At 41.1% G+C, this 27901-nt stretch overlaps 4 protein-coding genes across 31 annotated transcripts in view; 1 reads left to right on the forward strand and 3 right to left on the reverse strand.

Moving 5' to 3' along the window:
- Positions 1–13896, reverse strand: LOC118399255 (uncharacterized). 20 transcript variants are annotated; one of them, XM_052471976.1, is made up of 15 exons: positions 4946–5091; positions 3253–3441; positions 2861–2988; positions 2685–2756; positions 2507–2590; positions 2242–2388; positions 2072–2152; positions 1801–1950; positions 1641–1690; positions 1450–1519; positions 1278–1364; positions 1084–1182; positions 883–963; positions 668–772; positions 1–216 (listed from the first exon to the last, which is right to left on the reverse strand). In XM_052471976.1, exons 2-15 carry the CDS (start codon positions 3416–3418, stop codon positions 16–18), a joined length of 1521 nt encoding a protein of 506 aa, XP_052327936.1. In that variant the 5' UTR covers positions 3419–3441; positions 4946–5091; the 3' UTR covers positions 1–15. The 20 variants fall into 20 exon arrangements, with proteins under 20 accessions (XP_052327936.1, XP_052327929.1, XP_052327932.1 ...); XM_052471969.1 differs by lacking the exons at positions 3253–3441; positions 4946–5091 and adding an exon at positions 13449–13896; XM_052471972.1 differs by lacking the exons at positions 2861–2988; positions 3253–3441; positions 4946–5091 and adding exons at positions 13059–13186; positions 13449–13896.
- The window catches only part of LOC118399253 (bone morphogenetic protein 8B-like), a 33624-nt gene extending 8077 nt beyond the window's left edge, over positions 1–25547 (forward strand). For 2 of the 8 annotated variants that reach the window (XM_052471985.1, XM_052471986.1), the window contains exons 5-6: positions 8514–8593; positions 24679–24876. In XM_052471985.1, the coding sequence (XP_052327945.1) occupies positions 8514–8593; positions 24679–24828 (230 nt within the window). In that variant the 3' untranslated portion in view covers positions 24829–24876. The other 6 variants (XM_052471983.1, XM_035795183.2, XR_008072487.1 and 3 more) reach the window with 5 other exon arrangements.
- LOC118399254 (zinc finger protein 706-like) overlaps positions 6382–27901 on the reverse strand; it is a 25951-nt gene continuing 4431 nt past the window's right edge. The window contains exons 3-4 of one of the 2 annotated variants that reach the window (XM_052471987.1): positions 26872–27002; positions 6382–6985 (exon numbers count right to left, since the gene is read on the reverse strand). In XM_052471987.1, coding sequence (XP_052327947.1) covers positions 26907–27002 — 96 coding nt within the window. In that variant the 3' untranslated portion in view covers positions 6382–6985; positions 26872–26906. Of the gene's footprint in view, positions 6986–26122; positions 26732–26871; positions 27003–27901 lie in introns of those variants that run through there. The other variant, XM_035795184.2, reaches the window with a different exon arrangement.
- Positions 19513–23711, reverse strand: LOC118383468 (uncharacterized). The gene is made up of 16 exons (XM_052473178.1): positions 23668–23711; positions 22986–23032; positions 22603–22730; positions 22428–22463; positions 22249–22332; positions 21984–22130; positions 21814–21894; positions 21543–21692; positions 21385–21434; positions 21194–21263; positions 21022–21108; positions 20828–20926; positions 20627–20707; positions 20412–20516; positions 19843–19955; positions 19513–19552 (listed from the first exon to the last, which is right to left on the reverse strand). The coding sequence occupies exons 1-16, from the start codon at positions 23709–23711 to the stop codon at positions 19513–19515; spliced, it is 1362 nt and encodes a 453-aa protein (XP_052329138.1).

The following is a 27901-nucleotide window of genomic DNA, read 5'->3' on the forward strand; positions in this document are numbered from 1 at the left end:
GCAGATAATAAAGCATCATTGTTCATGTAATAATCTAATATTAGCATTATAACTATAGGAAAAGGAAATGGTCATAAAATCAAATAAATGAAAAGACGGAAACCAAAATGTTTTTGAACTACAACTTATTTTATTTAAAAATGTAAAAATCAGTGCAAAGTAATGTAGTGCATTGGTGTCTAGATCCCTGTTGGGTGGCAAAGTGTCACAAAAATCCTGTGGGGAGAGAAAACAAGAGAATACATTAAATTAATGTGTGTTAAAAACTAATAAGGTTTCAACAAAGCACTTAAAGTCTTCAATTCCTTCAAAGAGAGAGAGAAGGAGAAAGGAGTTTGGTCCCTGCAGTAGGACTACATGCTGGCCATGAGGTTCTCCAAGTGGTACTCCAGGAGGCTGGAGAGCTCAGTGACCAGAGACTCTGGGTTAAAGTACCAGGCCAGCTGCTGGCCAAACATGTCATCGAGCAGAGCCATCAGCCCGCCCTGAAGAGAACACCACACAACACATAGAACATGGCTCTGAGTTACTAGCTTATCAAGAGGAGAGAGACAATCAGAAATACTCCCCCTAAAATGGCATTGAAACCCTGTAAACCATGAATAAGGTAGTGAAAAGGAAGTACACTAAGAATATGGAAGAAAACAGAAGTAACCTAGACTCTTACACTGAGCTGCAGCAGGTATCTGTCAGCCTCTGGCTCCATGTTGGCAGCAGTGGGCAGGAAGGAGTACAGGACAGCGTACAGACGCTCCACGAACCCACCAGGATGCTAAAGGAAACAGAGGAGGAGAAAAGAGGAGAGAATAGAAGAGAAGAGGAATTTAAGCGAAACTGCTAATAGACAGATATCAAAACATGTACCAGTGAGATGCTACTTACCACCATCAGGGACTTCTGAGCTGTCATCATCCTAAACAGCACCAGCTCAAAGAGGACATCTATCATGTTCACATGATGGATCTAGGACAAGAAAACATGTTTGGAGAAAATAGGAATGATTTCATATAGATCAGCTACTGTGATGTATAAAAGACATACACATGGAAGAACTCAGTGAGATTTGAGAGTTAATGAACTCACCTTTGCCTCAGCCAGCTCCCTCTCAATGTCATTCCGCTTGGAGGGGTCACTCAGGTAGTCCACAAAGTCGTTGTAGGTACTTATGAACTTGGCCTCGTCCTATGACAAAGAAAAGAGCATCTTTTAGTGAACAGAACACATTTCCCCTCAGGGACGCTCTCTTTCCCTTGAAAAATAATGAGTTAGTGAGTTACCATGTGGTTGGCCTGAACCAGTGCGCCCAGGAGGACCTTTCCCGCCACAAACAGATGGTTCCTGCTCAGGGTGGAACCAAGCAGGGTCTAGGGAAGAGATAGGGTGAGACATCTTCCTCTAGGAGACAGAACAAGAAGTCACAGAGAGAAAAAGAAAAGTGGGTCCACTCACAGTGAAGGCCTGGCGCAGGGAGACGAGCCTCAGGGCGATGTCCTCCACTCTCTTGGTGGTAAGGTATAGGCTGTGGAAGGGAGGGAATGGAGCATGTCAACCATTAGAGTCAATGGGGGATAACAGCATTATGACCACTATCCTTCTGCATCTGACAAGCCCAGACTACACAGACATTTAGAGGAACTCACTTTAGCAGAGGAACCTCCCTCTCCTCAGGCAGCAGGTCCTCCTCCCAGCCCTACGACAACAAAACAAGCATTCAAAATCAGTGACCTAAGTGACATAACAATCGGTCAATGGAAGGATCTTAATGCTCCTAGTCAATAGTATGTGTGTGTAACGTCTGACCTCATAGCAGTTGTGGCCCTCAGGCTCTGGGTCAGTGAAGTGCTGAGTGGTGGGCGTAGAGAAGGAGGCAGCCTCCGACCACGCTGAAGAGGAGAGAAGCCCGTCCAGCCCCATGTGGAGAGTGGTGTACACCACTGAGACATCAGTCTGCTGCTCAAAACACACACAACACACCTGTTTACCGCACACACACTATTAGAAAACACAACAAATCTAATGTAGAAATGCCCAGTAATGCCTAGTCTATATACATAGGAAATCTTTTATTTACCTGGTAGCAGCCAAGCGTCACGTCCACAGACGTCTCGTGGCGGAGGTGAGACGCATAGTGGGTCACCCTGCCAGCCACACGCTGACAGAGAGAGAATACATGTTAAGGCCAAATGGAATAAGTGAAGAAAAGCCTCATCTAATACTATTTCAGTAGTATTTCTGTCTTACCTGGATCCAAGTGATGGACTGCACTTTGGTGGCACAGTAGGGGATGCCCTCTGGACTAAGCCTGGCTGTCTCCTTGGAGATGGCCCACACCAGTTGAGTCTCCAGGCCTCTCACCCTACTCACGTGGTGCATCCTCACCACCACCTGCTGTTGAGATAAACAACAAGACAACATCAACAAAACCACTTCATCAATTGCTGTGACACATTTCCATCAAGATCAAATGACTGACAATGTAGGATTGGGAAGTTACAAAGACATAAACCTGGGATCCCCCACGCATGTAGGTGATGATGGGGCTGATGAACCGGAAAGTTCTCCCAGCTATAACCACCGGACCGGCATTGTTCTGCACATTACAATACATTCATGTTGGAAACAGTAAACATTGTAACAGTGATGTGACTGTACACTTTGTGTGTGTGTGGGGGGGGGTCTCTTACCCTGATCACAACAGGCCCACAGTACAGGGGGCTGAACCTAATCAGAATCAACTGCCAATTGCCAGTGGCCTCCTAAAGCAGAAAGCAGACAAGAGATGTGTTTAATGTCAGAGACACAACTTGAATATCTGGGATATTTTTCAAACATAAAACCCCAAACTTTCTGAAAATTGTACCTCAAAGATAGTCTGCACATCTGGCACATCCTCAAGGATGATAGCAGCATTCTGGACATCAAGGAGGACTGGCAGCTGTGGAACATCCAATGGCACATCCAACTGGACCTCATCCAGGACAGTTGTTTCTAAAAGTAGGAACATTGGAATATAAAATAATTAATTGCTAGGACAAAACGTATCAAGATTGCTAATACTAGCTAGCTAGGTAGCAAAAGTCGATCGCTTAGCAAAAGTTACTAAAGTGAATGTTAGCTAGCAAGCTAGCTAGCTACAACATCTCTGGCACAAGCATTTTTGCCAAGTCTGAACGATAAAAAGACACAACATTTCGCAAATTATAATGACATTGTTAAATGAAGTAAAAAAATATAGTTTTAAACTCCACATACCCTCTTCGATGTCGCTGTCACTGTCCATCTGTCGACGATCACGAACCCTGCAAAACAGAAAAAGACAAGAAAAACAAGCCACAAATGAGTTTGAACAACCTGTCGACGCAGTAGGCCGCAGACGTCCACGCATTCTCTCCGCCAGTCTTGAAAAGCACCCAGGCATTTTCCAGTCGATTGTTCTCAGGTCTGAAAAATCAATCCAGTTTGTTGTCAGCAGCAAACAGAAGTTGTTGTTTTCGCACAGAAAACGTTCCATAGAACGTCGGTTAGATGTATCTTGGCAACACACGTTCGAAATGATTGTTTACAAAATGGACAAATGTGTTGCCATAGAAATTAGTTTGGTATGATTCCTTTTAGAATCCGTTAAAATTGCTTGTCAACATTCTATTGACGTTGAAGTGCTCCTTCGTAGTTCAGTTGATAGAGCATGACGCTTGCAACGCCAGGGTAGTGGGTTCGATTCCCGTCACCACCCATACATAAACGACAGCAGGTTTTATTGTAACTCGCTTTGGATAAAAGCCTCTGATGAATGTTGAGAGAAAAATGGTCAATTCAAGAGGGAGCTACAAAATTCATGTCCAAACGTCCTTTTCTTTGCCTGATGTCATTAAAAATGACATAGAATTCATCATTAGCTTGTTCTCTACAATATTATAACATTAATATACTTGTACTTGACAGTGTTGATGAAATAATAACGATAATTTGCTGTGACCATTGCTAGTTTAGACTGCACCGCACTTGGTTGTATGTGTTCCATATTTGGTGTTGTGGGGTTACATTCTCAAGAGTAAATCGTCGGTAACTTTTCAACCATATATGGTAGAGACATTGGGTTTAGACTATTGTTTTCTGACAGAATGTTCTATATAGTGGGTATATTTGTAAACCTTGAATTAAATCATAATTTTATTGGCGCACACACTATATTTTTGGATATTTTGCCACCAGATGCTTTTCTATATCGTTGGTATAATATAAAATACAAATACCCAATATTGTGTTTTATAATGTCACTAGCTAGGTTGGTAGAATGAGACAAACAACGTGATTTCTTGTGTTTAACTCCTGAAAGCCTAGTCTTTGCCACAGTAGGCTATAAAGTGTTATGGATGACATATTGAACAAATTCAGACAAGGGGGGCCGCAGCCCACGGAAGAAAGCACTGAAGGATCTACACTACTGGTCAAAAGTTTTAGAACACCTACTCATTCAAGGGGTTTTCTTTATTTGTACTATTTTCTACATTGAAGACATCAAGACAATGAAATAACACATATGGAATCATGTAGTAACCAAAAAAGTGGTAGTAAACAAATCAAAATATATTTTAGATTCTTTAAAGTAGCCACCCATTGCCTTGATGACAGCTTTGCACACTCTTGGCATTATCTCAACTATTTGAAGAATCTCAAATAAGTTTTGATATAACACTTTTTGGTTACCACATGATTCTAGACGTGTTATTTCATAGTTTTGTAGTGTACAATGTATATAGTCAAAATACAGAAAAACCCTTGAATGAGGTGTTCTAATAGCAATAACGCACCTTAGAGGTTTGTGGTTTATGGCCAATATACCACTCTTCCCTAGGCCTTATTGCTTAAATAACCCATATCTCTTTTATAACAGTATATTATCATTGACTATATGAAAGTGCATGTATGAATGAGTCTGATTTACCGTTTTCAATGGCAGGTTCACCTTCTGAAGCCGGATGAGGTTCCCAAAGCGTGCTGCGCACCCACCAAGCTCAGTCCCATCTCAGTACTCTTCTACGATGACAACAACAACGTGATCCTAAAGAAGCATCGCAACATGGTGGTCAAGACCTGTGGATGCCTGTGACACCAGTGGTAGCCCATCTATTCTACATCATTTGAATCAACTTAATTGCCATTGTTCCAAAATATACAAACAGGGTAATATAACTTGCAACCAGCAGTTGATAGCAATAATCTGTCAATATGCTGATATATACTATGTATCTAATATATTTATTTTCAGTGCGAGAGTGGTATATGAACAATAACCATACTTCCCTCTTGATTAACTAAACTCAAATAATTATCACCCTTTCATGTCATATATTCTGTGATCAATCAAAGCTGTAAAGTACTGTATTATAAATGATCATGTTAAAATTCGACACTTGATGGCTATAATTTCTTGTTGAACCATGAATTTCCCAGTCTCTTTTAGATGTACTAAACATGGTTCGCAAAACTTATCCAATTATTTTCTTATTCTTTAATCATACTTTTAACCAGTACAAATTAGTAGCAATTGAAAATGGAAAAAACATGTTTGGCCATTTTTGTATGTACAGAGGAACGAATACACAGTGATGTAAGTCCTTGTCAACATTTTTCTGGAGGACTATATACTGAAAAAAAAAGTAAAATGTTGTTCCAGTGTTTCATGAGTTGAAATAAAAAATCCCAGAAATGTTCCATACACACAAAAAGCTCATTTGTCTCATTTGTTTACATCCCTGTTAGTGAGAATTTCTCCTTTGCCAAGATAATCCATCCACCCGACAAGTGCCCCATATCAGGAAGCACGATCATTACAAAGGTGCACCTTTTGCTGGGGACAAAAGGGCACTAAAATGTGCAGTTTTGTCACAACACAATGCCACAGATGTCTGAAGTTCTGAGGGATTGTGCAATTGGTATGCGGACTGAGGGAAATGTCCACTTCTCTACCATAAGTCACCCCTGTCATTTTAGAGAATTTGGCCTCAACCACGTTTGCCCTCCACATCTGGCTTCTTCACCTGTGGGATCATCTGAGACCAGCCACCCGGGCAGCTGAAGAGTATTTCTTTCTTTCATAAATAAAAACGAACTGTGATTGGCTGGGCCTGGCCTATGCCCTACCAGGCTTGGCTGTGCGCTCCTCCAGTAATGTGAAATCCATAGACGGTGTCATCCCTATTCAGCTACAGTATATTGAAAATGCATTTGTCTGGTATCAGTATAGATGGAATTGCGTTTAACTTGCATTCGGAAGTCCCGATTTTCTGGTAGGATTACAAGGCATACATAACCTTAACACACATACAAACAAAACTTACTCACTGCTTTCCTTCAGAATGGATCAAATAGGCAGTGGAATGCTTCCATATATATCGCAACATTTATTGGAAATGGTAAAAAGCAACAACAAAAATTGTTACAACATGGATTATCAAAAGTGATCTTTGCATACAGACCAAAACTACTACAGGATTTGGCCTCGTTTCGACCAGGGTCTTTATATAGACAGAACCAGGCACGGTCTTGACCTTATATCAAATCCATGACACCCTCCTCAAAGAAAGCAGAAATGATCAAGAACATCTGAACAAGAGTGCATGGGAGGAGGTATAGAAAAGAGTTGGGGGCAAACGTCGGACAGCAGTATACAGATGAGAAAAAGTAGCAAAAAAAGTCATGAAACTTGTAGACTTGTAAATTAGTCTAGATGTTATTGAAAGAGGAATTAAGTGAAGGAAGCAGCATAGGAATATGGGATGTACGTAGAGTGGGCTCATAGAAGTAAGATGGTTGCTTCGATACAGTCTGACGTTCAGGGGTGGTTGGACATATAAGATGGGGGGCTGGTGAGCTTCTGCCCCCATTGTACGTCGTCACACAAATATTCCCCACCCATGTCCAGGGGTCTCAGTGTTATGTCCCTTGACGCCATTATACCAGTCGCAGTGTTAAAATCGTGTATCTGTGAATCACAACATGAAAGACGATGAGTGACAACATTTACACATATTGAGCCATACAACATATAACTGAAGCATACAGTAGGGCAAAAGCTTGCTGCTGACATGTACACTGCAAGTCTGAATGATGTGAGCATCTTACCCCAACTGTAGGTCCGTTGTGTGTGTGTGATCGTTTTAAGCCTCAACATCAACCAGCTCTGCTGGCATTGGGGACTTGGGATGCTTGCTCTCAAAGTGCTGCTTGAATGTCTTCGGATCCGGCATCTGCGTCTGTAAGGGTCAGGTAAGGAATGGAGGATATGAACAATCATTGGCTGAGACTGAATTTTCGGGTGACAAACAAACAAAGTAATAAGAAGCATCAAACTACGACACATCACACAGGCCAGCCAGTACAATGGACTGCACTGAGAGAAACCTAAAGGTAGGCACGTGAAACGTTCAGGTTGCTACACAGACTATGGAGGCTCTAGTCTAGAGTGCCAAGCATTTGTTCAACTCTCTAAATGGTTAAATGACTGACGTTCAGGGGTGGTTGGAGAGACTGCTGGTGCTGGTGAGCTTCTGGCCCTGTTTTAGGTTGTCACACAAATATTCCTCCACCCATGTTCAGGGCTCTCAGTGTTATGTCCCTTGAAATATATGTACCTTTGGTAATACTTTGTATGTAGGCAACAAATACAATCATCTTAAATTGCCATGTTGATTTTTTTTGCCATAGTAAATTGTAAATTGCGCAAATTTCCCTAATGCGTACAGTTTGTGTTACTACCTTACACAAGCTTGCATTTTCACCCTATAAAACTTGGAATTACACAAAATGTTAACCTCAGATTGGTAATGTTAGTCTAAAGGTTTATAGACTTCACGATGACATAAGATTGATTGTTTTAAACAGATCAATATCTTAGGTTTTGTACCATGGATTTTTCCAAGCGCTTGGATGCGCAGAACTTAGAATGCGGAGTTAATTAAATGCCCAGGAAATGGCACAGAAAATTTGGCGCGGTCTCTCCATAAAAGTCCACGGCCGCACACCAATACATGGATTTGACAGTCAAACCATTACTTAAATAGCAGTCAGCTGTTGTCACTTTTGTTATTCTATAGAGGGTCGTGAATTATTTAGGTTAACTAACAAAAAAAGTGGTCTGGTCCCTTTTCCATGATGGAAGCCTCTAAATCAACATCCAACATTCCAAATTGTAGATATAAGCCTTCAAGTACTCATCTAACCAACTTCTTCAGGGCCAGCCAGGCCCCCTGTTGCCCCCCACGCGCCCTAAAACCCAACCCCATAAAAATAAGCCCAAATACGACCTGCCCTTGCCCAGTTACATACAAGGTCAGGGGACAACACTGGTTTTTCGTCTTGTAGTTAAACTTGTTTTATACACAGTTTAAAGGGATAGTTCATCTCCATTACAAAATTACTTAAATTGCGTTTACATTTAATTTGAAATCCAATGCATCCAAAGTGTACATTAGTCTTTCCTGGTTCATAACATACTTTTTGGTCCCTTTCAGATCACAGCCATGTCAACAGTGGGCGTCAGGCTTGTAAGAGACATGAATTATATGTGAGATTCAGTGATCGAGACTGGAAGGTGAGATTCTATCTCTCTTAACTACTCATTGTACTGAATAGATAATCAGGAGCTAACATTGTACCACCTTATTTGCTGTAACACACAGTATTTTTAAGGAAGCAAGGCATGTGTATGATGTGCATGGTAGAGTATGTTCTTTGCATTCTTTATCATGTATTTCTCATAGAGAGTGTCATTAAGGTGTATTGGAGGCGAAGTCAAGTGCAGGAGAGCAGATTATAATGAACAGGCGCACTTTATTATAGTTCCAAAAAACGAGAGCACTACATGAGACAAACGCGCTCAAAAAACGGAACATAAAAGTAGAGCGCGTAAACTAACACCACCTAACATGAATTACACACAACACATGATGGAAATCAGAGGGTTAAATATAAATCGCTTATTGGGGAAATGAAAACCAGGTCTGTATGGAAACAAGACGAGACACGTGGATATACGAAAAATGGAACAGTGATGGCTAGAAAGACGGTGACGTGGAACGCCGCCCGAACAAGGAGAGGGGCTGACAGTCTATTCTCGTCATTCATCTAATCTTGCCATTCGATTTCAATGGTATTTCTCTCCGTTTGAACTGAGTATCGGCTCCTACGGGTTACTCTGCCTTCAACTGTGATGGAGAATGCCTCTACCCTCTGGGTTCCTGCATGAACTCCACCACCCACACTATGATCCAACTAGTGGTCAGTATAAACTATTACACCCTCTCTCACATGAACGCTAACATGACTGGTTTCAGTGGGAAAGATGGTAAATGGTTCAGACATTAATGGCAAATATAAAAAAAGACTAAGATACCCAAGTTACCGGAGTCGACAATGGCAGACTGTTAATGTAGAGTAGGGATAGTGAGAAATAACATTCAACTGAAGCAATTATCCCCTCTAGTGGTATACTTTATACTGTACCAGGTTACTACACACACTGATAATACAAAACATTGAGGACACCTGCTCTTTCCATGACGTAGACTGACCAAGTGAAAGCTATGATCCCTTATTGATGTCACTTGTTGAATCCGCTTCAATCAGTGTAGACGAAGGGGAGTTAAAGAAAGATTTTAAAACCTTGAGAGAATTGAGACATGGATTGTGTGTGTCATTCAGAGGGTGAATCGGCAAGACAAAAGATTTAACTGCCTTTGAACGGGGTATGGTAGTAGGTGCCAGGAGCACCAGGTTAAGTGTGTCAAGAACTGCAACACTGCTGTTTTTTTTCATGCTCAACAGTTTCCCATGTGTGTCAAAAATGGTCCACCACCCAAAGGACATCCAGACAACTTGACACAACATGGGCCAGCATCCTTGTGGAACGCTTAGGGCAGCTTGTAGAGTCCATGCCCAGACGAATTGAGGCTGTTCTCAGGGAAAAGGGTGTGCAACTCAATATTAGGAAGATGTTCCTAATGTTTTGTGCACTCAGTGTATGTAGTCCTACATGTTTTTAAATAGTACAGTATCACACACCACAGTACAAAACCATATAAAGTGTGGGCCTGTAGTATCTGTAAATCAACTAAATGTTATTTTCTATTTCATCAAGCAGATAATAAAGCATCATTGTTCATGTAATAATCTAATATTAGCATTATAACTATAGGAAAAGGAAATGGTCATAAAATCAAATAAATGAAAAGACAGAAACCAAAATGTTTTTGAACTACAACTTATTTTATTTAAAAATGTAAAAATCAGTGCAAAGTAATGTAGTGCATTGGTGTCTAGATCCCTGTTGGGTGGCAAAGTGTCACAAAAATCCTGTGGGGAGAGAAAACAAGAGAATACATGAAATTAATGTGTGTTAAAAACTAATAAGGTTTCAACAAAGCACTTAAAGTCTTCAATTCCTTCAAAGAGAGAGAGAGAGAAGGAGAAAGGAGTATGGTCCCTGCAGTAGGACTACATGCTGGCCATGAGGTTCTCCAAGTGGTACTCCAGGAGGCTGGAGAGCTCAGTGACCAGAGACTCTGGGTTAAAGTACCAGGCCAGCTGCTGGCCAAACATGTCATCTAGCAGAGCCATCAGCCCGCCCTGAAGAGAACACCACACAACACATATAAAATGGCTCTGAGTTACTAGCTTATCAAGAGGAGAGAGACAATCAGAAATACTCCCCCTAAAATGGCATTGAAACCCTGTAAACCATGAATAAGGAATTGAATAGGAAGTACACTAAGAATATGGAAGTAAACAGGAAGTAACCTAGACTCTTACACTGAGCTGCAGCAGGTATCGGTTAGCCTCTGGCTCCATGTTGGCAGCAGTGGGCAGGAAGGAGTACAGGAGAGCGTACAGACGCTCCACGAACCCACCAGGATGCTAAAGGAAACAGAGGAGGAGAAAAGAGGAGAGAATAGAAGAGAAGAGGAATTTAAGCGAAACTGCTAATAGAGAGAGATCAAAACATGTACCAGTGAGATGCTACTTACCACCATCAGGGACTTCTGAGCTGTCATCATCCCAAACAGCACCAGCTCAAAGAGGACATCTATCATGTTCACATGATGGATCTAGGACAAGAAAACATGTTTGGAGAAAATAGGAATGATTTCATATAGATCAGCTACTGTGATGTATAAAAGACATGCACATGGAAGAACTCAGTGAGACTTGAGAGTTAATGAACTCACCTTTGCCTCAGCCAGCTCCCTCTCAATGTCATTCCGCTTGGAGGGGTCACTCAGGTAGTCCACAAAGTCGTTATAGGTACTTATGAACTTGGCCTCGTCCTATGACAAAGAAAAGAACATCTTTTAGTGAACAGAACACATTTCCCCTCAGGGACGCTCTCTTTCCCTTGAAAAATAATGAGTTAGTGAGTTACCATGTGGTTGGCCTGAACCAGTGCGCCCAGGAGGACCTTTCCCGCCACAAACAGATGGTTCCTGCTCAGGGTGGAACCAAGCAGGGTCTAGGGAAGAGTTAGGGTGAGACATCTTCCTCTAGGAGACAGAAAAAGAAGTCACAGAGAGAAAAAGAAAAGTGGGTCCACTCACAGTGAAGGCCTGGCGCAGGGAGACAAGCCTCAGGGCGATGTCCTCCACTCTCTTGGTGGTAAGGTAGAGGCTGTGGAAGGGAGGGAATGGAGCATGTCAACCATTAGAGTCAATGGGGGATAACAGCATTATGACCACTATCCTTCTGCATCTGACAAGCCCAGACTACACAGACATTTAGAGGAACTCACTTTAGCAGAGGAACCTCCCTCTCCTCAGGCAGCAGGTCCTCCTCCCAGCCCTACGACAACAAAACAAGCATTCAAAATCAGTGACCAATGACATAACAATCGGTCAATGGAAGGATCTTAATGCTCCTAGTCAATAGTACATTTACATTTAAGTCATTTAGCAGACGCTCTTATCCAGAGCGACTTACAATAGTATGTGTGTGTAACGTCTGACCTCATAGCAGTTGTGGCCCTCAGGCTCTGGGTCAGTGAAGTGCTGAGTGGTGGGCGTAGAGAAGGAGGCAGCCTCCGACCACGCTGAAGAGGAGAGAAGCCCGTCCAGCCCCATGTGGAGAGTGGTGTACACCACTGAGACATCAGTCTGCTGCTCAAAACACACACAACATACCTGTTTACCGCACACACACTATTAGAAAACACAACAAATCTAATGTAGAAATGCCCAGTAATGCCTAGTCTATATACATAGGAAATCTTTTATTTACCTGGTAGCAGCCAAGCGTCACGTCCACAGACGTCTCGTGGCGGAGGTGAGACGCATAGTGGGTCACCCTGCCAGCCACACGCTGACAGAGAGAGAATACATGTTAAGGCCAAATGGAATAAGTGAAGAAAAGCCTCATCTAATACTATTTCAGTAGTATTTCTGTCTTACCTGGATCCAAGTGATGGACTGCACTTTGGTGGCACAGTAGGGGATGCCCTCTGGACTATGCCTGGCTGTCTCCTTGGAGATGGCCCACACCAGTTGAGTCTCCAGGCCTCTCATCCTACTCACGTGGTGCATCCTCACCACCACCTGCTGTTGAGATAAACAACAAGACAACATCAACAAAACCACTTCATCAATTGCTGTGACACATTTCCATCAAGATCAAATGACTGACAATGTAGGATTGGGAAGTTACAAAGACATAAACCTGGGATCCCCCACGCATGTAGGTGATGATGGGGCTGATGAACCGGAAAGTTCTCCCAGCTATAACCACCGGACCGGCATTGTTCTGCACATTACAATACATTCATGTTGGAAACAGTAAACATTGTAACAGTGATGTGACTGTACACTTTGTGTGTGTGTGGGGGGGGGGGTCTCTTACCCTGATCACAACAGGCCCACAGTACAGGGGGCTGAACCTAATCAGAATCAACTGCCAATTGCCAGTGGCCTCCTAAAGCAGAAAGCAGACAAGAGATGTGTTTAATGTCAGAGACACAACTTGAATATCTGGGATATTTTTCAAACATAAAACCCCAAACTTTCTGAAAATTGTACCTCAAAGATAGTCTGCACATCTGGCACATCCTCAAGGATGATAGCAGCATTCTGGACATCAAGGAGGACTGGCAGCTGTGGAACATCCAATGGCACATCCAACTGGACCTCATCCAGGACAGTTGTTTCTAAAAGTAGGAACATTGGAATATAAAATAATTAATTGCTAGGACAAAACGTATCAAGATTGCTAATACTAGCTAGCTAGGTAGCAAAAGTCGATCGCTTAGCAAAAGTTACTAAAGTGAATGTTAGCTAGCAAGCTAGCTAGCTACAACATCTCTGGCACAAGCATTTTTGCCAAGTCTGAACGATAAAAATACACAACATTTCGCAAATTATAATGACATTGTTAAATGAAGTAAAAACATAGTTTTAAACTCCACATACCCTCTTCGATGTCGCTGTCACTGTCCATCTGTCGACGATCACGAACCCTGCAAAACAGAAAAAGACAAGAAAAACAAGCCACAAATGAGTTTGAACAACCTGTCGACGCAGTAGGCCGCAGACGTCCACGCATTCTATCCGCCAGTCTTGAAAAGCACCCAGGCATTTTCCAGTCGATTGTTCTCAGGTCTGAAAAAATCAATCCAGTTTGTTGTCAGCAGCAAACAGAAGTTGTTGTTTTCGCACAGAAAACGTTCCATAGAACGTCGGTTAGATGTATCTTGGCAACACACGTTCGAAATGATTGTTTACAAAATGGACAAATGTGTTGCCATAGAAATTAGTTTGGTATGATTCCTTTTAGAATCCGTTAAAATTGCTTGTCAACATTCTATTGACGTTGAAGTGCTCCTTCGTAGTTCAGTTGATAGAGCATGACGCTTGCAACGCCAGGTAGTGGGTTCGATTCCCGTCACCACCCATACATAAACGACAGCAGGTTTTATTGTAACTCGCTTTGGATAAAAGCCTCTGATGAATGTTGAGAGAAAATGGTCAATTCAAGAGGGAGCTACAAAATTCATGTCCAAACGTCCTTTTCTTTGCCTGATGTCATTAAAAATGACATAGAATTCATCATTAGCTTGTTCTCTACAACATTATAACATTAATATACTTGTACTTGACAGTGTTGATGAAATAATAACGATAATTTGCTGTGACCATTGCTAGTTTAGACTGCACCGCACTTGGTCCATATTTGGTGTTGTGGGGTTAAATTCTCAAGAGTAAATCGTCGGTAACTTTTCAACAATATATGGTAGAGACATTGGGTTTAGACTATTGTTTTCTGACAGAATGTTCTATATAGTGGGCATATTTGTAAACCTTGAATTAAATCATAATTTTATTGGCGCACACACTATATTTTTGGCTATTTTGCCACCAAATGATTTTCTATATCGTTGGTATAATATAAAATACAAATACCCAATATTGTGTTTTATAATGTCACTAGCTAGGTTGGTAGAATGAGACAAACAACGTGATTTCTTGTGTTTAACTCCTGAAAGCCTAGTCTTTGCCACAGTAGGCTATAAAGTCTTATGGAGGACATATTGAACAAATTCAGACAAGGGGGCCGCAGCCCACGGAAGAAAGCACTGAAGGATCTACACTACTGGTCAAAAGTTTTAGAACACCTACTCATTCAAGGGGTTTTCTTTATTTGTACTATTTTCTACATTGAAGACATCAAGACAATGAAATAACACATATGGAATCATGTAGTAACCAAAAAAGTGGTATTATAAATAAACAAATCAAAATATATTTTAGATTCTTTAAAGTAGCCACCCATTTGCCTTATGAATAAAAGCTTTTAACTCATGGCATTATTATAAAAATGCACAGCTTTGCACACTCTTGGCATTATCTCAACTATTTGAAGAATCTCAAATCTCAAATAAGTTTTGATATAACACTTTTTGGTTACCACATGATTCTAGCCGTGTTATTTCATAGTTTTGTAGTGTACAATGTATATAGTCAAAATACAGAAAAACCCTTGAATGAGGTGTTCTAATAGCAATAAAGCACCTTAGAGGTTTGTGGTTTATGGCCAATATACCACTCTTCCCTAGGCCTTATTGCTTAAATAACCCATATCTCTTTTATAACAGGATATTATCATTGACTATATGAAAGTGCATGTATGAATGAGTCTGATTTACCGTTTTCAATGGCAGGTTCACCTTCTGAAGCCGGATGAGGTTCCCAAAATGCGTGCTGCGCACCCACCAAGCTCAGTCCCATCTCAGTACTCTTCTACGATGACAACAACAACGTGATCCTAAAGAAGCATCGCAACATGGTGGTCAAGACCTGTGGATGCCTGTGACACCAGTGGTAGCCCATCTATTCTACATCATTTGAATCAACTTAATTGCCATTGTTCCAAAATATACAAACAAGGTAATATAACTTGCAACCAGCAGTTGATAGCAATAATCTGTCAATATGCTGATATATACTATGTATCTAATATATTTATTTTGAGTGCGAGAGTGGTATATGAACAATAACCATACTTCCCTCTTGATTAACTAAACTCAAATAATTATCACCCTTTCATGTCATATTCTGTGATCAATCAAAGCTGTAAAGTACTGTATTATAAATGATCATGTTAAAATTCGACACTTGATGGCTATAATTTCTTGTTGAACCATGAATTTCCCAGTCTCTTTTAGATGTACTAAACATGGTTCGCAAAACTTATCCAATTATTTTCTTATTCTTTAATCATACTTTTAACCAGTACAAATTAGTAGCAATTGAAAATGGAAAAAACATGTTTGGCCATTTTTGTATGTACAGAGGAACGAATACACAGTGATGTAAGTCCTCGTCAACAACATTTATTGGAAATGGTAAAAAGCAACAACAAAAATTGTTACAACATGGATTATCAAAAGTTTTTCTGGAGGACTATATACTGAAAAGAAAATGTAAAATGTTCCAGTGTTTCATGAGTTGAAATAAAAATCCCAGAAATTTTCCATACACACAAAAAGATCATTTGTCTCATTTGTTTACATCCCTGTTAGTGAGAATTTCTCCTTTGCCAAGATAATCCATCCACCCGACAAGTGCCCCATATCAGGAAGCACGATCATTACAAAGGTGCACCTTTTGCTGGGGACAAAGGGCACTAAAATGTGCAGTTTTGTCACAACACAATGCCACAGATGTCTGAAGTTCTGAGGGATTGTGCAATTGGTATGCGGACTGAGGGAAATGTCCACTTCTACCATAAGTCACCCCTGTCATTTTAGAGAATTTGGCCTCAACCACGTTTGCCCTCCACATCTGGCTTCTTCACCTGTGGGATCATCTGAGACCAGCCACCCGGGCAGCTGAAGAGTATTTCTTTCTTTCATAAATAAAAACGAACTGTGATGGGGCCTGGCCTATGCCCTACCAGGCTTGGCTGTGCGCTCCTCCAGTAATGTGAAATCCATAGACGGTGTCATCCCTATTCAGCTACAGTATATTGAAAATGCATTTGTCTGGTATCAGTATAGATGGAATTGCGTTTAACTTGCATTCGGAAGTCCCGATTTTCTGGTAGGATTACAAGGCATACATAACCTCAACACACATACAAACAAAACTTACTCACTGCTTTCCTTCAGAATGGATCAAATAGGCAGTGGAATGCTTCCATATATATCGCATATTTATTGGAAATGGTAAAAGCAACAACAAAAATTGTTACAACATGGATTATCAAAAGTGATCTTTGCATACAGACCAAAACTACTACAGGATTTGGCCTCGTTTGACCAGGGTCTTTATATAGACAGAACCAGGCACGGTCTTGACCTTATATCAAATCCATGACACCCTCCTCAAAGAAAGCAGAAATGATCAAGAACATCTGAACAAGAGTGCATGGGAGGAGGTATAGAAAAGAGTTGGGGGCAAACGTCGGACAGCAGTATACAGATGAGAAAAAGTAGCAAAAAAGTACATGAAACTTGTAGACTTGTAAATTAGTCTAGATGTTATTGAAAGAGGAATTAAGTGAAGGAAGCAGCATAGGAATATGGGATGTACGTAGAGTGGGCTCATAGAAGTAAGATGGTTGCTTCAATACAGTCTGACGTTCAGGGGTGGTTGGACATATAAGATGGGGGCTGGTGAGCTTCTGCCCCCATTTTAAGTTGTCACACAAATATTCCCCACCCATGTCCAGGGGTCTCAGTGTTATGTCCCTTGAAATATATGTACTTTTGGTAATACTTTGTATGTAGGCAAAAAATACAATCATCTTAAATTGCCATGTTGAATTTTTTTGCCATAGTAAATTGTAAATTGCGCAAATTTCCCTAATGCGGACAGTTTGTGTTACTACCTTACACAAGCTTGCATTTTCACCCTATAAAACATGGAATTACACAAAATGTTAACCTCAGATTAATGTTAGTCTAAAGGTTTATAGACTTCACGATGACATAAGATTGATTGTTTTAAACAGATCAATATCTTAGGTTTTGTACCATGGATTTTTCCAAGCCCTTGGATGCGCAGAACTTAGAATGCGGAGTTAATTAAATGCCCAGGAAATGGCACAGAAAATTTGGCGCGGTCTCTCCATAAAAGTCCACGGCCGCACACCAATACATGGATTTGACAGTCAAACCATTACTTAAATAGCAGTCAGCTGTTGTCACTTTTGTTATTCTATAGAGGGTCGTGAATTATTTAGGTTAACTAACAAAAAAAGTGGTCTGGTCCCTTTTCCATGATGGAAGCCTCTAAATCAACATCCAACATTCCAAATTGTAGATATAAGCCTTCAAGTACTCATCTAACCAACTTCTTCAGGGCCAGCCAGGCCCCCTGTTGCCCCCCACGCGCCCTAAAACCCAACCCCATAAAAATAAGCCCAAATACGACCTGCCCTTGCCCAGTTACATACAAGGTCAGGGGACAACACTGGTTTTCCGTCTTCTAGTTAAACTTGTTTTATACACAGTTTAAAGGGATAGTTCATCTCCATTACAAAATTACTTAAATTGCGTTTACATTTAATTTGAAATCCAATGCATCCAAAGTGTACATTAGTCTTTCCTGGTTCATAACATACTTTTTGGTCCCTTTCAGATCACAGCCATATCAACAGTGGGCCTCAGGCTTGTAAGAGACATTAATTATATGTGAGATTCAGTGATCTAGGCTGGAAGGTGAGATTCTATCTCTCTTAACTACTCATTGTACTGAATAGATAATCAGGAGCTAACATTGTACCACCTTATTTGCTGTAACACACAGTATTTTTAGGGAAGCAAGGCATGTGTATGATGTGCATGGTAGAGTATGTTCTTTGCATTCTTTATCATGTATTTCTCATAGAGAGTGTCATTAAGGTGTATTGGAGGCGAAGTCAAGTGCAGGAGAGCAGATTATAATGAACAGGCGCACTTTATTATAGTTCCAAAAACGAGAGCACTACATGAGACAAACGCGCTCAGAAAACGGAACATAAAATTAGAGCGCGTAAACTAACACCACCTAACATGAATTACACACAACACATGATGGAAATCAGAGGGTTAAATATAAGTCGCTTATTGGGGAAATGAAAACCAGGTCTGTATGGAAACAAGACGAGACACGTGGATATACGAAAAATGGAACAGTGATGGCTAGAAAGACGGTGACGTCGAACGCCGCCCGAACAAGGAGAGGGGCTGACAGTCTATTCTCGTCATTCATCTAATCTTGCCATTCGATTTCAATGGTATTTCTCTCCGTTTGAACTGAGTATCGGCTCCTACGGGTTACTCTGCCTTCAACTGTGATGGAGAATGCCTCAACCCTCTGGGTTCCTGCATGAACTCCACCACCCACACTATGATCCAACTAGTGGTCAGTATAAACTATTACACCCTCTCTCACATGAACGCTTACATTACTGGTTTCAGTGGGAAAGATGGTAAATGGTTCAAACATTAATGGCAAATATAAAAAGACTAAGATACCCAAGTTACCGGAGTCGACAATGGCAGACTGTTAATGTAGAGTAGGGATAGTGAGAAATAACATTCAACTGAAGCAATTATCCCCTCTAGTGGTATACTTTATACTGTACCAGGTTACCACACACTGATAATACAAAACATTGAGGACACCTGCTCTTTCCATGACGTAGACTGACCAAGTGAAAGCTATGATCCCTTATTGATGTCACTTGTTGAATCCGCTTCAATCAGTGTAGACGAAGGGGAGTTAAAGAAAGATTTTAAAACCTTGAGAGAATTGAGACATGGATTGTGTGTGTCATTCAGAGGGTGAATCGGCAAGACAAAAGATTTAACTGCCTTTGAACGGGGTATGGTAGTAGGTGCCAGGAGCACCAGGTTAAGTGTGTCAAGAACTGCAACACTGCTGTTTTTTTTCATGCTCAACAGTTTCCCATGTGTGTCAAAAATGGTCCACCACCCAAAGGACATCCAGACAACTTGACACAACATGGGCCAGCATCCTTGTGGAACGCTTAGGGCAGCTTGTAGAGTCCATGCCCAGACGAATTGAGGCTGTTCTCAGGGAAAAAGGGTGTGCAACTCAATATTAGGAAGATGTTCCTAATGTTTTGTGCACTCAGTGTATGTAGTCCTACATGTTTTTAAATAGTACAGTATCCCACACCACAGTACAAAACCATATAAAGTGTGGGCCTGTAGTATCTGTAAATCAACTAAATGTTATTTTCTATTTCCATATTCAAATAATAAAGCATCATTGTTCATGTAATAATCTAATATTAGCATTATAACTATAGGAAAAGGAAATGGTCATAAAATCAAATAAATGAAAAGACGGAAACCAAAATGTTTTTGAACTACAACTTATTTTATTTAAAAATGTAAAAATCAGTGCAAAGTAATGTAGTGCATTGGTGTCTAGATCCCTGTTGGGTGGCAAAGTGTCACAAAAATCCTGTGGGGAGAGAAAACAAGAGAATACATGAAATTAATGTGTGTTAAAAACTAATAAGGTTTCAACAAAGCACTTAAAGTCTTCAATTCCTTCAAAGAGAGAGAGAGAGAAGGAGAAAGGAGTATGGTCCCTGCAGTAGGACTACATGCTGGCCATGAGGTTCTCCAAGTGGTACTCCAGGAGGCTGGAGAGCTCAGTGACCAGAGACTCTGGGTTAAAGTACCAGGCCAGCTGCTGGCCAAACATGTCATCGAGCAGAGCCATCAGCCCGCCCTGAAGAGAACACCACACAACACATATAAAATGGCTCTGAGTTACTAGCTTATCAAGAGGAGAGAGACAATCAGAAATACTCCCCCTAAAATGGCATTGAAACCCTGTAAACCATGAATAAGGAATTGAATAGGAAGTACACTAAGAATATGGAAGTAAACAGGAAGTAACCTAGACTCTTACACTGAGCTGCAGCAGGTATCGGTCAGCCTCTGGCTCCATGTTGGCAGCAGTGGGCAGGAAGGAGTACAGGAGAGCGTACAGACGCTCCACGAACCCACCAGGATGCTAAAGGAAACAGAGGAGGAGAAAAGAGGAGAGAATAGAAGAGAAGAGGAATTTAAGCGAAACTGCTAATAGAGAGAGATCAAAACATGTACCAGTGAGATGCTACTTACCACCATCAGGGACTTCTGAGCTGTCATCATCCCAAACAGCACCAGCTCAAAGAGGACATCTATCATGTTCACATGATGGATCTAGGACAAGAAAACATGTTTGGAGAAAATAGGAATGATTTCATATAGATCAGCTACTGTGATGTATAAAAGACATGCACATGGAAGAACTCAGTGAGACTTGAGAGTTAATGAACTCACCTTTGCCTCAGCCAGCTCCCTCTCAATGTCATTCCGCTTGGAGGGGTCACTCAGGTAGTCCACAAAGTCGTTATAGGTACTTATGAACTTGGCCTCGTCCTATGACAAAGAAAATAGCATCTTTTAGTGAACAGAACACATTTCCCCTCAGGGACGCTCTCTTTCCCTTGAAAAATAATGAGTTAGTGAGTTACCATGTGGTTGGCCTGAACCAGTGCGCCCAGGAGGACCTTTCCCGCCACAAACAGATGGTTCCTGCTCAGGGTGGAACCAAGCAGGGTCTAGGGAAGAGTTAGGGTGAGACATCTTCCTCTAGGAGACAGAAAAAGAAGTCACAGAGAGAAAAAGAAAAGTGGGTCCACTCACAGTGAAGGCCTGGCGCAGGGAGACAAGCCTCAGGGCGATGTCCTCCACTCTCTTGGTGGTAAGGTAGAGGCTGTGGAAGGGAGGGAATGGAGCATGTCAACCATTAGAGTCAATGGGGGATAACAGCATTATGACCACTATCCTTCTGCATCTGACAAGCCCAGACTACACAGACATTTAGAGGAACTCACTTTAGCAGAGGAACCTCCCTCTCCTCAGGCAGCAGGTCCTCCTCCCAGCCCTACGACAACAAAACAAGCATTCAAAATCAGTGACCAATGACATAACAATCGGTCAATGGAAGGATCTTAATGCTCCTAGTCAATAGTATGTGTGTGTAACGTCTGACCTCATAGCAGTTGTGGCCCTCAGGCTCTGGGTCAGTGAAGTGCTGAGTGGTGGGCGTAGAGAAGGAGGCAGCCTCCGACCACGCTGAAGAGGAGAGAAGCCCGTCCAGCCCCATGTGGAGAGTGGTGTACACCACTGAGACATCAGTCTGCTGCTCAAAACACACACAACATACCTGTTTACCGCACACACACTATTAGAAAACACAACAAATCTAATGTAGAAATGCCCAGTAATGCCTAGTCTATATACATAGGAAATCTTTTATTTACCTGGTAGCAGCCAAGCGTCACGTCCACAGACGTCTCGTGGCGGAGGTGAGACGCATAGTGGGTCACCCTGCCAGCCACACGCTGACAGAGAGAGAATACATGTTAAGGCCAAATGGAATAAATGAAGAAAAGCCTCATCTAATACTATTTCAGTAGTATTTCTGTCTTACCTGGATCCAAGTGATGGACTGCACTTTGGTGGCACAGTAGGGGATGCCCTCTGGACTATGCCTGGCTGTCTCCTTGGAGATGGCCCACACCAGTTGAGTCTCCAGGCCTCTCACCCTACTCACGTGGTGCATCCTCACCACCACCTGCTGTTGAGATAAACAACAAGACAACATCAACAAAACCACTTCAGCAATTGCTGTGACACATTTCCATCAAGATCAAATGACTGACAATGTAGGATTGGGAAGTTACAAAGACATAAACCTGGGATCCCCCACGCATGTAGGTGATGATGGGGCTGATGAACCGGAAAGTTCTCCCAGCTATAACCACCGGACCGGCATTGTTCTGCACATTACAATACATTCATGTTGGAAACAGTAAACATTGTAACAGTGATGTGACTGTACACTTTGTGTGTGTGTGTGTGGGGGGTCTCTTACCCTGATCACAACAGGCCCACAGTACAGGGGCTGAACCTAATCAGAATCAACTGCCAATTGCCAGTGGCCTCCTAAAGCAGAAAGCAGACAATAGATGTGTTTAATGTCAGAGACACAACTTGAATATCTGGGATATTTTTCAAACATAAAACCCCAAACTTTCTGAAAATTGTACCTCAAAGATAGTCTGCACATCTGGCACATCCTCAAGGATGATAGCAGCATTCTGGACATCAAGGAGGACTGGCAGCTGTGGAACATCCAATGGCACATCCAACTGGACCTCATCCAGGACAGTTGTTTCTAAAAGTAGGAACATTGGAATATAAAATAATTAATTGCTAGGACAAAACGTATCAAGATTGCTAATACTAGCTAGCTAGGTAGCAAAAGTCGATCGCTTAGCAAAAGTTACTAAAGTGAATGTTAGCTAGCAAGCTACAACATCTCTGGCACAAGCATTTTTGCCAAGTCTGAACGATAAAAATACACAATATTTCGCAAATTATAATGACATTGTTAAATGAAGTAAAAAAAATAGTTTTAAACTCCACATACCCTCTTCGATGTCGCTGTCACTGTCCATCTGTCGACGATCACGAACCCTGCAAAACAGAAAAAGACAAGAAAAACAAGCCACAAATGAGTTTGAACAACCTGTCGACGCAGTAGGCCGCAGACGTCCACGCATTCTCTCCGCCAGTCTTGAAAAGCACCCAGGCATTTTCCAGTCGATTGTTCTCAGGTCTGAAAAATCAATCCAGTTTGTTGTCAGCAGCAAACAGAAGTTGTTGTTTTCGCACAGAAAACGTTCCATAGAACGTCGGTTAGATGTATCTTGGCAACACACGTTCGAAATGATTGTTTACAAAATGGACAAATGTGTTGCCATAGAAATTAGTTTGGTATGATTCCTTTTAGAATCCGTTAAAATTGCTTGTCAACATTCTATTGACGTTGAAGTGCTCCTTCGTAGTTCAGTTGATAGAGCATGACGCTTGAAACGCCAGGGTAGTGGGTTCGATTCCCGTCACCACCCATACATAAACGACAGCAGGTTTTATTGTAACTCGCTTTGGATAAAAGCCTCTGATGAATGTTGAGAGAAAATGGTCAATTCAAGAGGGAGCTACAAAATTCATGTCCAAACGTCCTTTTCTTTGCCTGATGTCATTAAAAATGACATAGAATTCATCATTAGCTTGTTCTCTACAATATTATAACATTAATATACTTGTACTTGACAGTGTTGATGAAATAATAACGATAATTTGCTGTGACCATTGCTAGTTTAGACTGCACCGCACTTGGTCCATATTTGGTGTTGTGGGGTTAAATTCTCAAGAGTAAATCGTCGGTAACTTTTCAACAATATATGGTAGAGACATTGGGTTTAGACTATTGTTTTCTGACAGAATGTTCTATATAGTGGGCATATTTGTAAACCTTGAATTAAATCATAATTTTATTGGCGCACACACTATATTTTTGGCTATTTTGCCACCAAATGATTTTCTATATCGTTGGTATAATATAAAATACAAATACCCAATATTGTGTTTTATAATGTCACTAGCTAGGTTGGTAGAATGAGACAAACAACGTGATTTCTTGTGTTTAACTCCTGAAAGCCTAGTCTTTGCCACAGTAGGCTATAAAGTCTTATGGAGGACATATTGAACAAATTCAGACAAGGGGGCCGCAGCCAAGAAAGCACTGAAGGATCTACACTACTGGTCAAAAGTTTTAGAACACCTACTCATTCAAGGGGTTTTCTTTATTTGTACTATTTTCTACATTGAAGACATCAAGACAATGAAATAACACATATGGAATCATGTAGTAACCAAAAAAGTGGTAGTAAACAAATCAAAATATATTTTAGATTCTTTAAAGTAGCCACCCGTTGCCTTGATGACAGCTTTGCACACTCTTGGCATTATCTCAACTATTTGAAGAATCTCAAATAAGTTTTGATATAACACTTTTTTGGTTACCACATGATTCTAGACGTGTTATTTCATAGTTTTGTAGTGTACAATGTATATAGTCAAAATACAGAAAAACCCTTGAATGAGGTGTTCTAATAGCAATAATGCACCTTAGAGGTTTGTGGTTTATGGCCAATATACCACTCTTCCCTAGGCCTTATTGCTTAAATAACCCATATCTCTTTATAACAGTATATTATCATTGACTATATGAAAGTGCATGTATGAATGAGTCTGATTTACCAAGTTTTCAATGGCAGGTTCACCTTCTGAAGCCGGATGAGGTTCCCAAAGCGTGCTGCGCACCCACCAAGCTCAGTCCCATCTCAGTACTCTTCTACGATGACAACAACAACGTGATCCTAAAGAAGCATCGCAACATGGTGGTCAAGACCTGTGGATGCCTGTGACACCAGTGGTAGCCCATCTATTCTACATCATTTGAATCAACTTAATTGCCATTGTGTGCAATTGGGAAATGTCCACTTCCAAAATATACAAACAGGGTAATATAACTTGCAACCAGCAGTTGATAGCAATAATCTGTCAATATGCTGATATATACTATGTATCTAATATATTTATTTTGAGTGCGAGAGTGGTATATGAACAATAACCATACTTCCCTCTTGATTAACTAAACTCAAATAATTATCACCCTTTCATGTCATATATTCTGTGATCAATCAAAGCTGTAAAGTACTGTATTATAAATGATCATGTTAAAATTCGACACTTGATGGCTATAATTTCTTGTTGAACCATGAATTTCCCAGTCTCTTTTAGATGTACTAAACATGGTTCGCAAAACTTATCCAATTATTTTCTTATTCTTTAATCATACTTTTAACCAGTACAAATTAGTAGCAATTGAAAATGGAAAAAACATGTTTGGCCATTTTTGTATGTACAGAGGAACGAATACACAGTGATGTAAGTCCTTGTCAACATTTTTCTGGAGGACTATATACTGAAAAAAAAAAGTAAAATGTTGTTCCAGTGTTTCATGAGTTGAAATAAAAAATCCCAGAAATTTTCCATACACACAAAAAGCTCATTTGTCTCATTTGTTTACATCCCTGTTAGTGAGAATTTCTCCTTTGCCAAGATAATCCATCCACCCGACAAGTGCCCCATATCAGGAAGCACGATCATTACAAAGGTGCACCTTTTGCTGGGGACAAAAGGGCACTAAAATGTGCAGTTTTGTCACAACACAATGCCACAGATGTCTGAAGTTCTGAGGGATTGTGCAATTGGTATGCGGAGTGAGGGAAATGTCCACTTCTCTACCATAAGTCACCCCTGTCATTTTAGAGAATTTGGCCTCAACCACGTTTGCCCTCCACATCTGGCTTCTTCACCTGTGGGATCATCTGAGACCAGCCACCCGGGCAGCTGAAGAGTATTTCTTTCTTTCATAAATAAAAACGAACTGTGATTGGCTGGGCCTGGCCTATGCCCTACCAGGCTTGGCTGTGCGCTCCTCCAGTAATGTGAAATCCATAGACGGTGTCATCCCTATTCAGCTACAGTATATTGAAAATGCATTTGTCTGGTATCAGTATAGATGGAATTGCGTTTAACTTGCATTCGGAAGTCCCGATTTTCTGGTAGGATTACAAGGCATACATAACCTTAACACACATACAAACAAAACTTACTCACTGCTTTCCTTCAGAATGGATCAAATAGGCAGTGGAATGCTTCCATATATATCGCAACATTTATTGGAAATGGTAAAAAGCAACAACAAAAATTGTTACAACATGGATTATCAAAAGTGATCTTTGCATACAGACCAAAACTACTACAGGATTTGGCCTCGTTTCGACCAGGGTCTTTATATAGACAGAACCAGGCACGGTCTTGACCTTATATCAAATCCATGACACCCTCCTCAAAGAAAGCAGAAATGATCAAGAACATCTGAACAAGAGTGCATGGGAGGAGGTATAGAAAAGAGTTGGGGGCAAACGTCGGACAGCAGTATACAGATGAGAAAAAGTAGCAAAAAAAGTCATGAAACTTGTAGACTTGTAAATTAGTCTAGATGTTATTGAAAGAGGAATTAAGTGAAGGAAGCAGCATAGGAATATGGGATGTACGTGTTCAACTTGGGCTCATAGAAGTAAGATGGTTGCTTCGATACAGTCTGACGTTCAGGGGTGGTTGGACATATAAGATGGGGGGCTGGTGAGCTTCTGCCCCCATTGTACGTCGTCACACAAATATTCCCCCACCCATGTCCAGGGGTCTCAGTGTTATGTCCCTTGACGCCATTATACCAGTCGCAGTGTTAAAATCGTGTATCTGTGAATCACAACATGAAAGACGATGAGTGACAACATTTACACATATTGAGCCATACAACATATAACTGAAGCATACAGTAGGGCAAAAGCTTGCTGCTGACATGTACACTGCAAGTCTGAATGATGTGAGCATCTTACCCCAACTGTAGGTCCGTTGTGTGTGTGTGATCGTTTTAAGCCTCAACATCAACCAGCTCTGGTGGCATTGGGGACTTGGGATGCTTGCTCTCAAAGTGCTGCTTGAATGTCTTCGGATCCGGCATCTGCGTCTGTAAGGGTCAGGTAAGGAATGGAGGATATTAACAATCATTGGCTGAGACTGAATTTTCGGGTGACAAACAAACAAAGTAATAAGAAGCATCAAACTACGACACATCACACAGGCCAGTACAATGGACTGCACTGAGAGAAACCTAAAGGTAGGCACGTGAAACGTTCAGGTTGCTGCACAGACTATGGAGGCTCCAGTCTAGAGTGCCAAGCATTTGTTCAACTCTCTAAATGGTTAAATGACTGACGTTCAGGGGTGGTTGGAGAGACTGCTGGTGCTGGTGAGCTTCTGGCCCTGTTTTAGGTTGTCACACAAATATTCCTCCACCCATGTTCAGGGGTCTCAGTGTTATGTCCCTTGAAATATATGTACTTTTGGTAATACTTTGTATGTAGGCAACAAATACAATCATCTTAAATTGACATGTTGAATTTCTTTGCCATTGGAAATTTGCTCAATATACAATTGACCAAATGCGGACAGTTTGTGTTACTACCTTACACAAGCTTGCAGTTTTAGCCTATAAAACTTAGTGGAATTACACAAAATGTTAACCTCAGATTGGTGATGTTAGTCTAAAAGTTTAGACATCACGATGACAAATTGTTTTAAACAGATCAATATTTTAGGTTTTGTACAATTAATTCTTCTTAGCGCTGGGATGCGCAGAACGTAGAGTTCAGGAAATGGCACAGAAAATTTGGGGCGGTTTCGCCATAAAAGTCCACGGCCACACACCAATACATGGATTTGGCAGTCAAACCATTACTTAAATAGCAGTCAACTGTTGTTATTCTATAGAGGGCCGTGATTAGTTTCAGTTAACAAAAAAAGTGGTCTCGTCCCTTTCCATGATGGAAGCCTCCCGAAATCAATATGCCAAAATATAGATATAAG

Source organism: Oncorhynchus keta, chromosome 20 (genome assembly GCF_023373465.1).
Source record: "Oncorhynchus keta strain PuntledgeMale-10-30-2019 chromosome 20, Oket_V2, whole genome shotgun sequence".
NCBI classification, from domain to species: domain Eukaryota; kingdom Metazoa; phylum Chordata; class Actinopteri; order Salmoniformes; family Salmonidae; genus Oncorhynchus; species Oncorhynchus keta.

Coding starts and splice junctions, on each gene's coding strand:
- LOC118383468 (XM_052473178.1), bottom strand. CDS start 23,711: ATGGTCACAGCAAATTATCGTTATTATTTCATCAACACTGTCAA. Junction 22,131..22,248: donor ACATGCGTGGGGGATCCCAG/GTTTATGTCTTT, acceptor TTATCTCAACAG/CAGGTGGTGGTGAGGATGCA. Junction 21,693..21,813: donor TGACGCTTGGCTGCTACCAG/GTAAATAAAAGA, acceptor TGTTTTGAGCAG/CAGACTGATGTCTCAGTGGT.
- LOC118399255 (XM_052471969.1), bottom strand. CDS start 13,614: ATGCCTGGGTGCTTTTCAAGACTGGCGGATAGAATGCGTGGACGTCTG. Junction 2,389..2,506: donor ACATGCGTGGGGGATCCCAG/GTTTATGTCTTT, acceptor TTATCTCAACAG/CAGGTGGTGGTGAGGATGCA. Junction 217..667: donor GATACCTGCTGCAGCTCAGT/GTAAGAGTCTAG, acceptor CTCTCCCCACAG/GATTTTTGTGACACTTTGCC.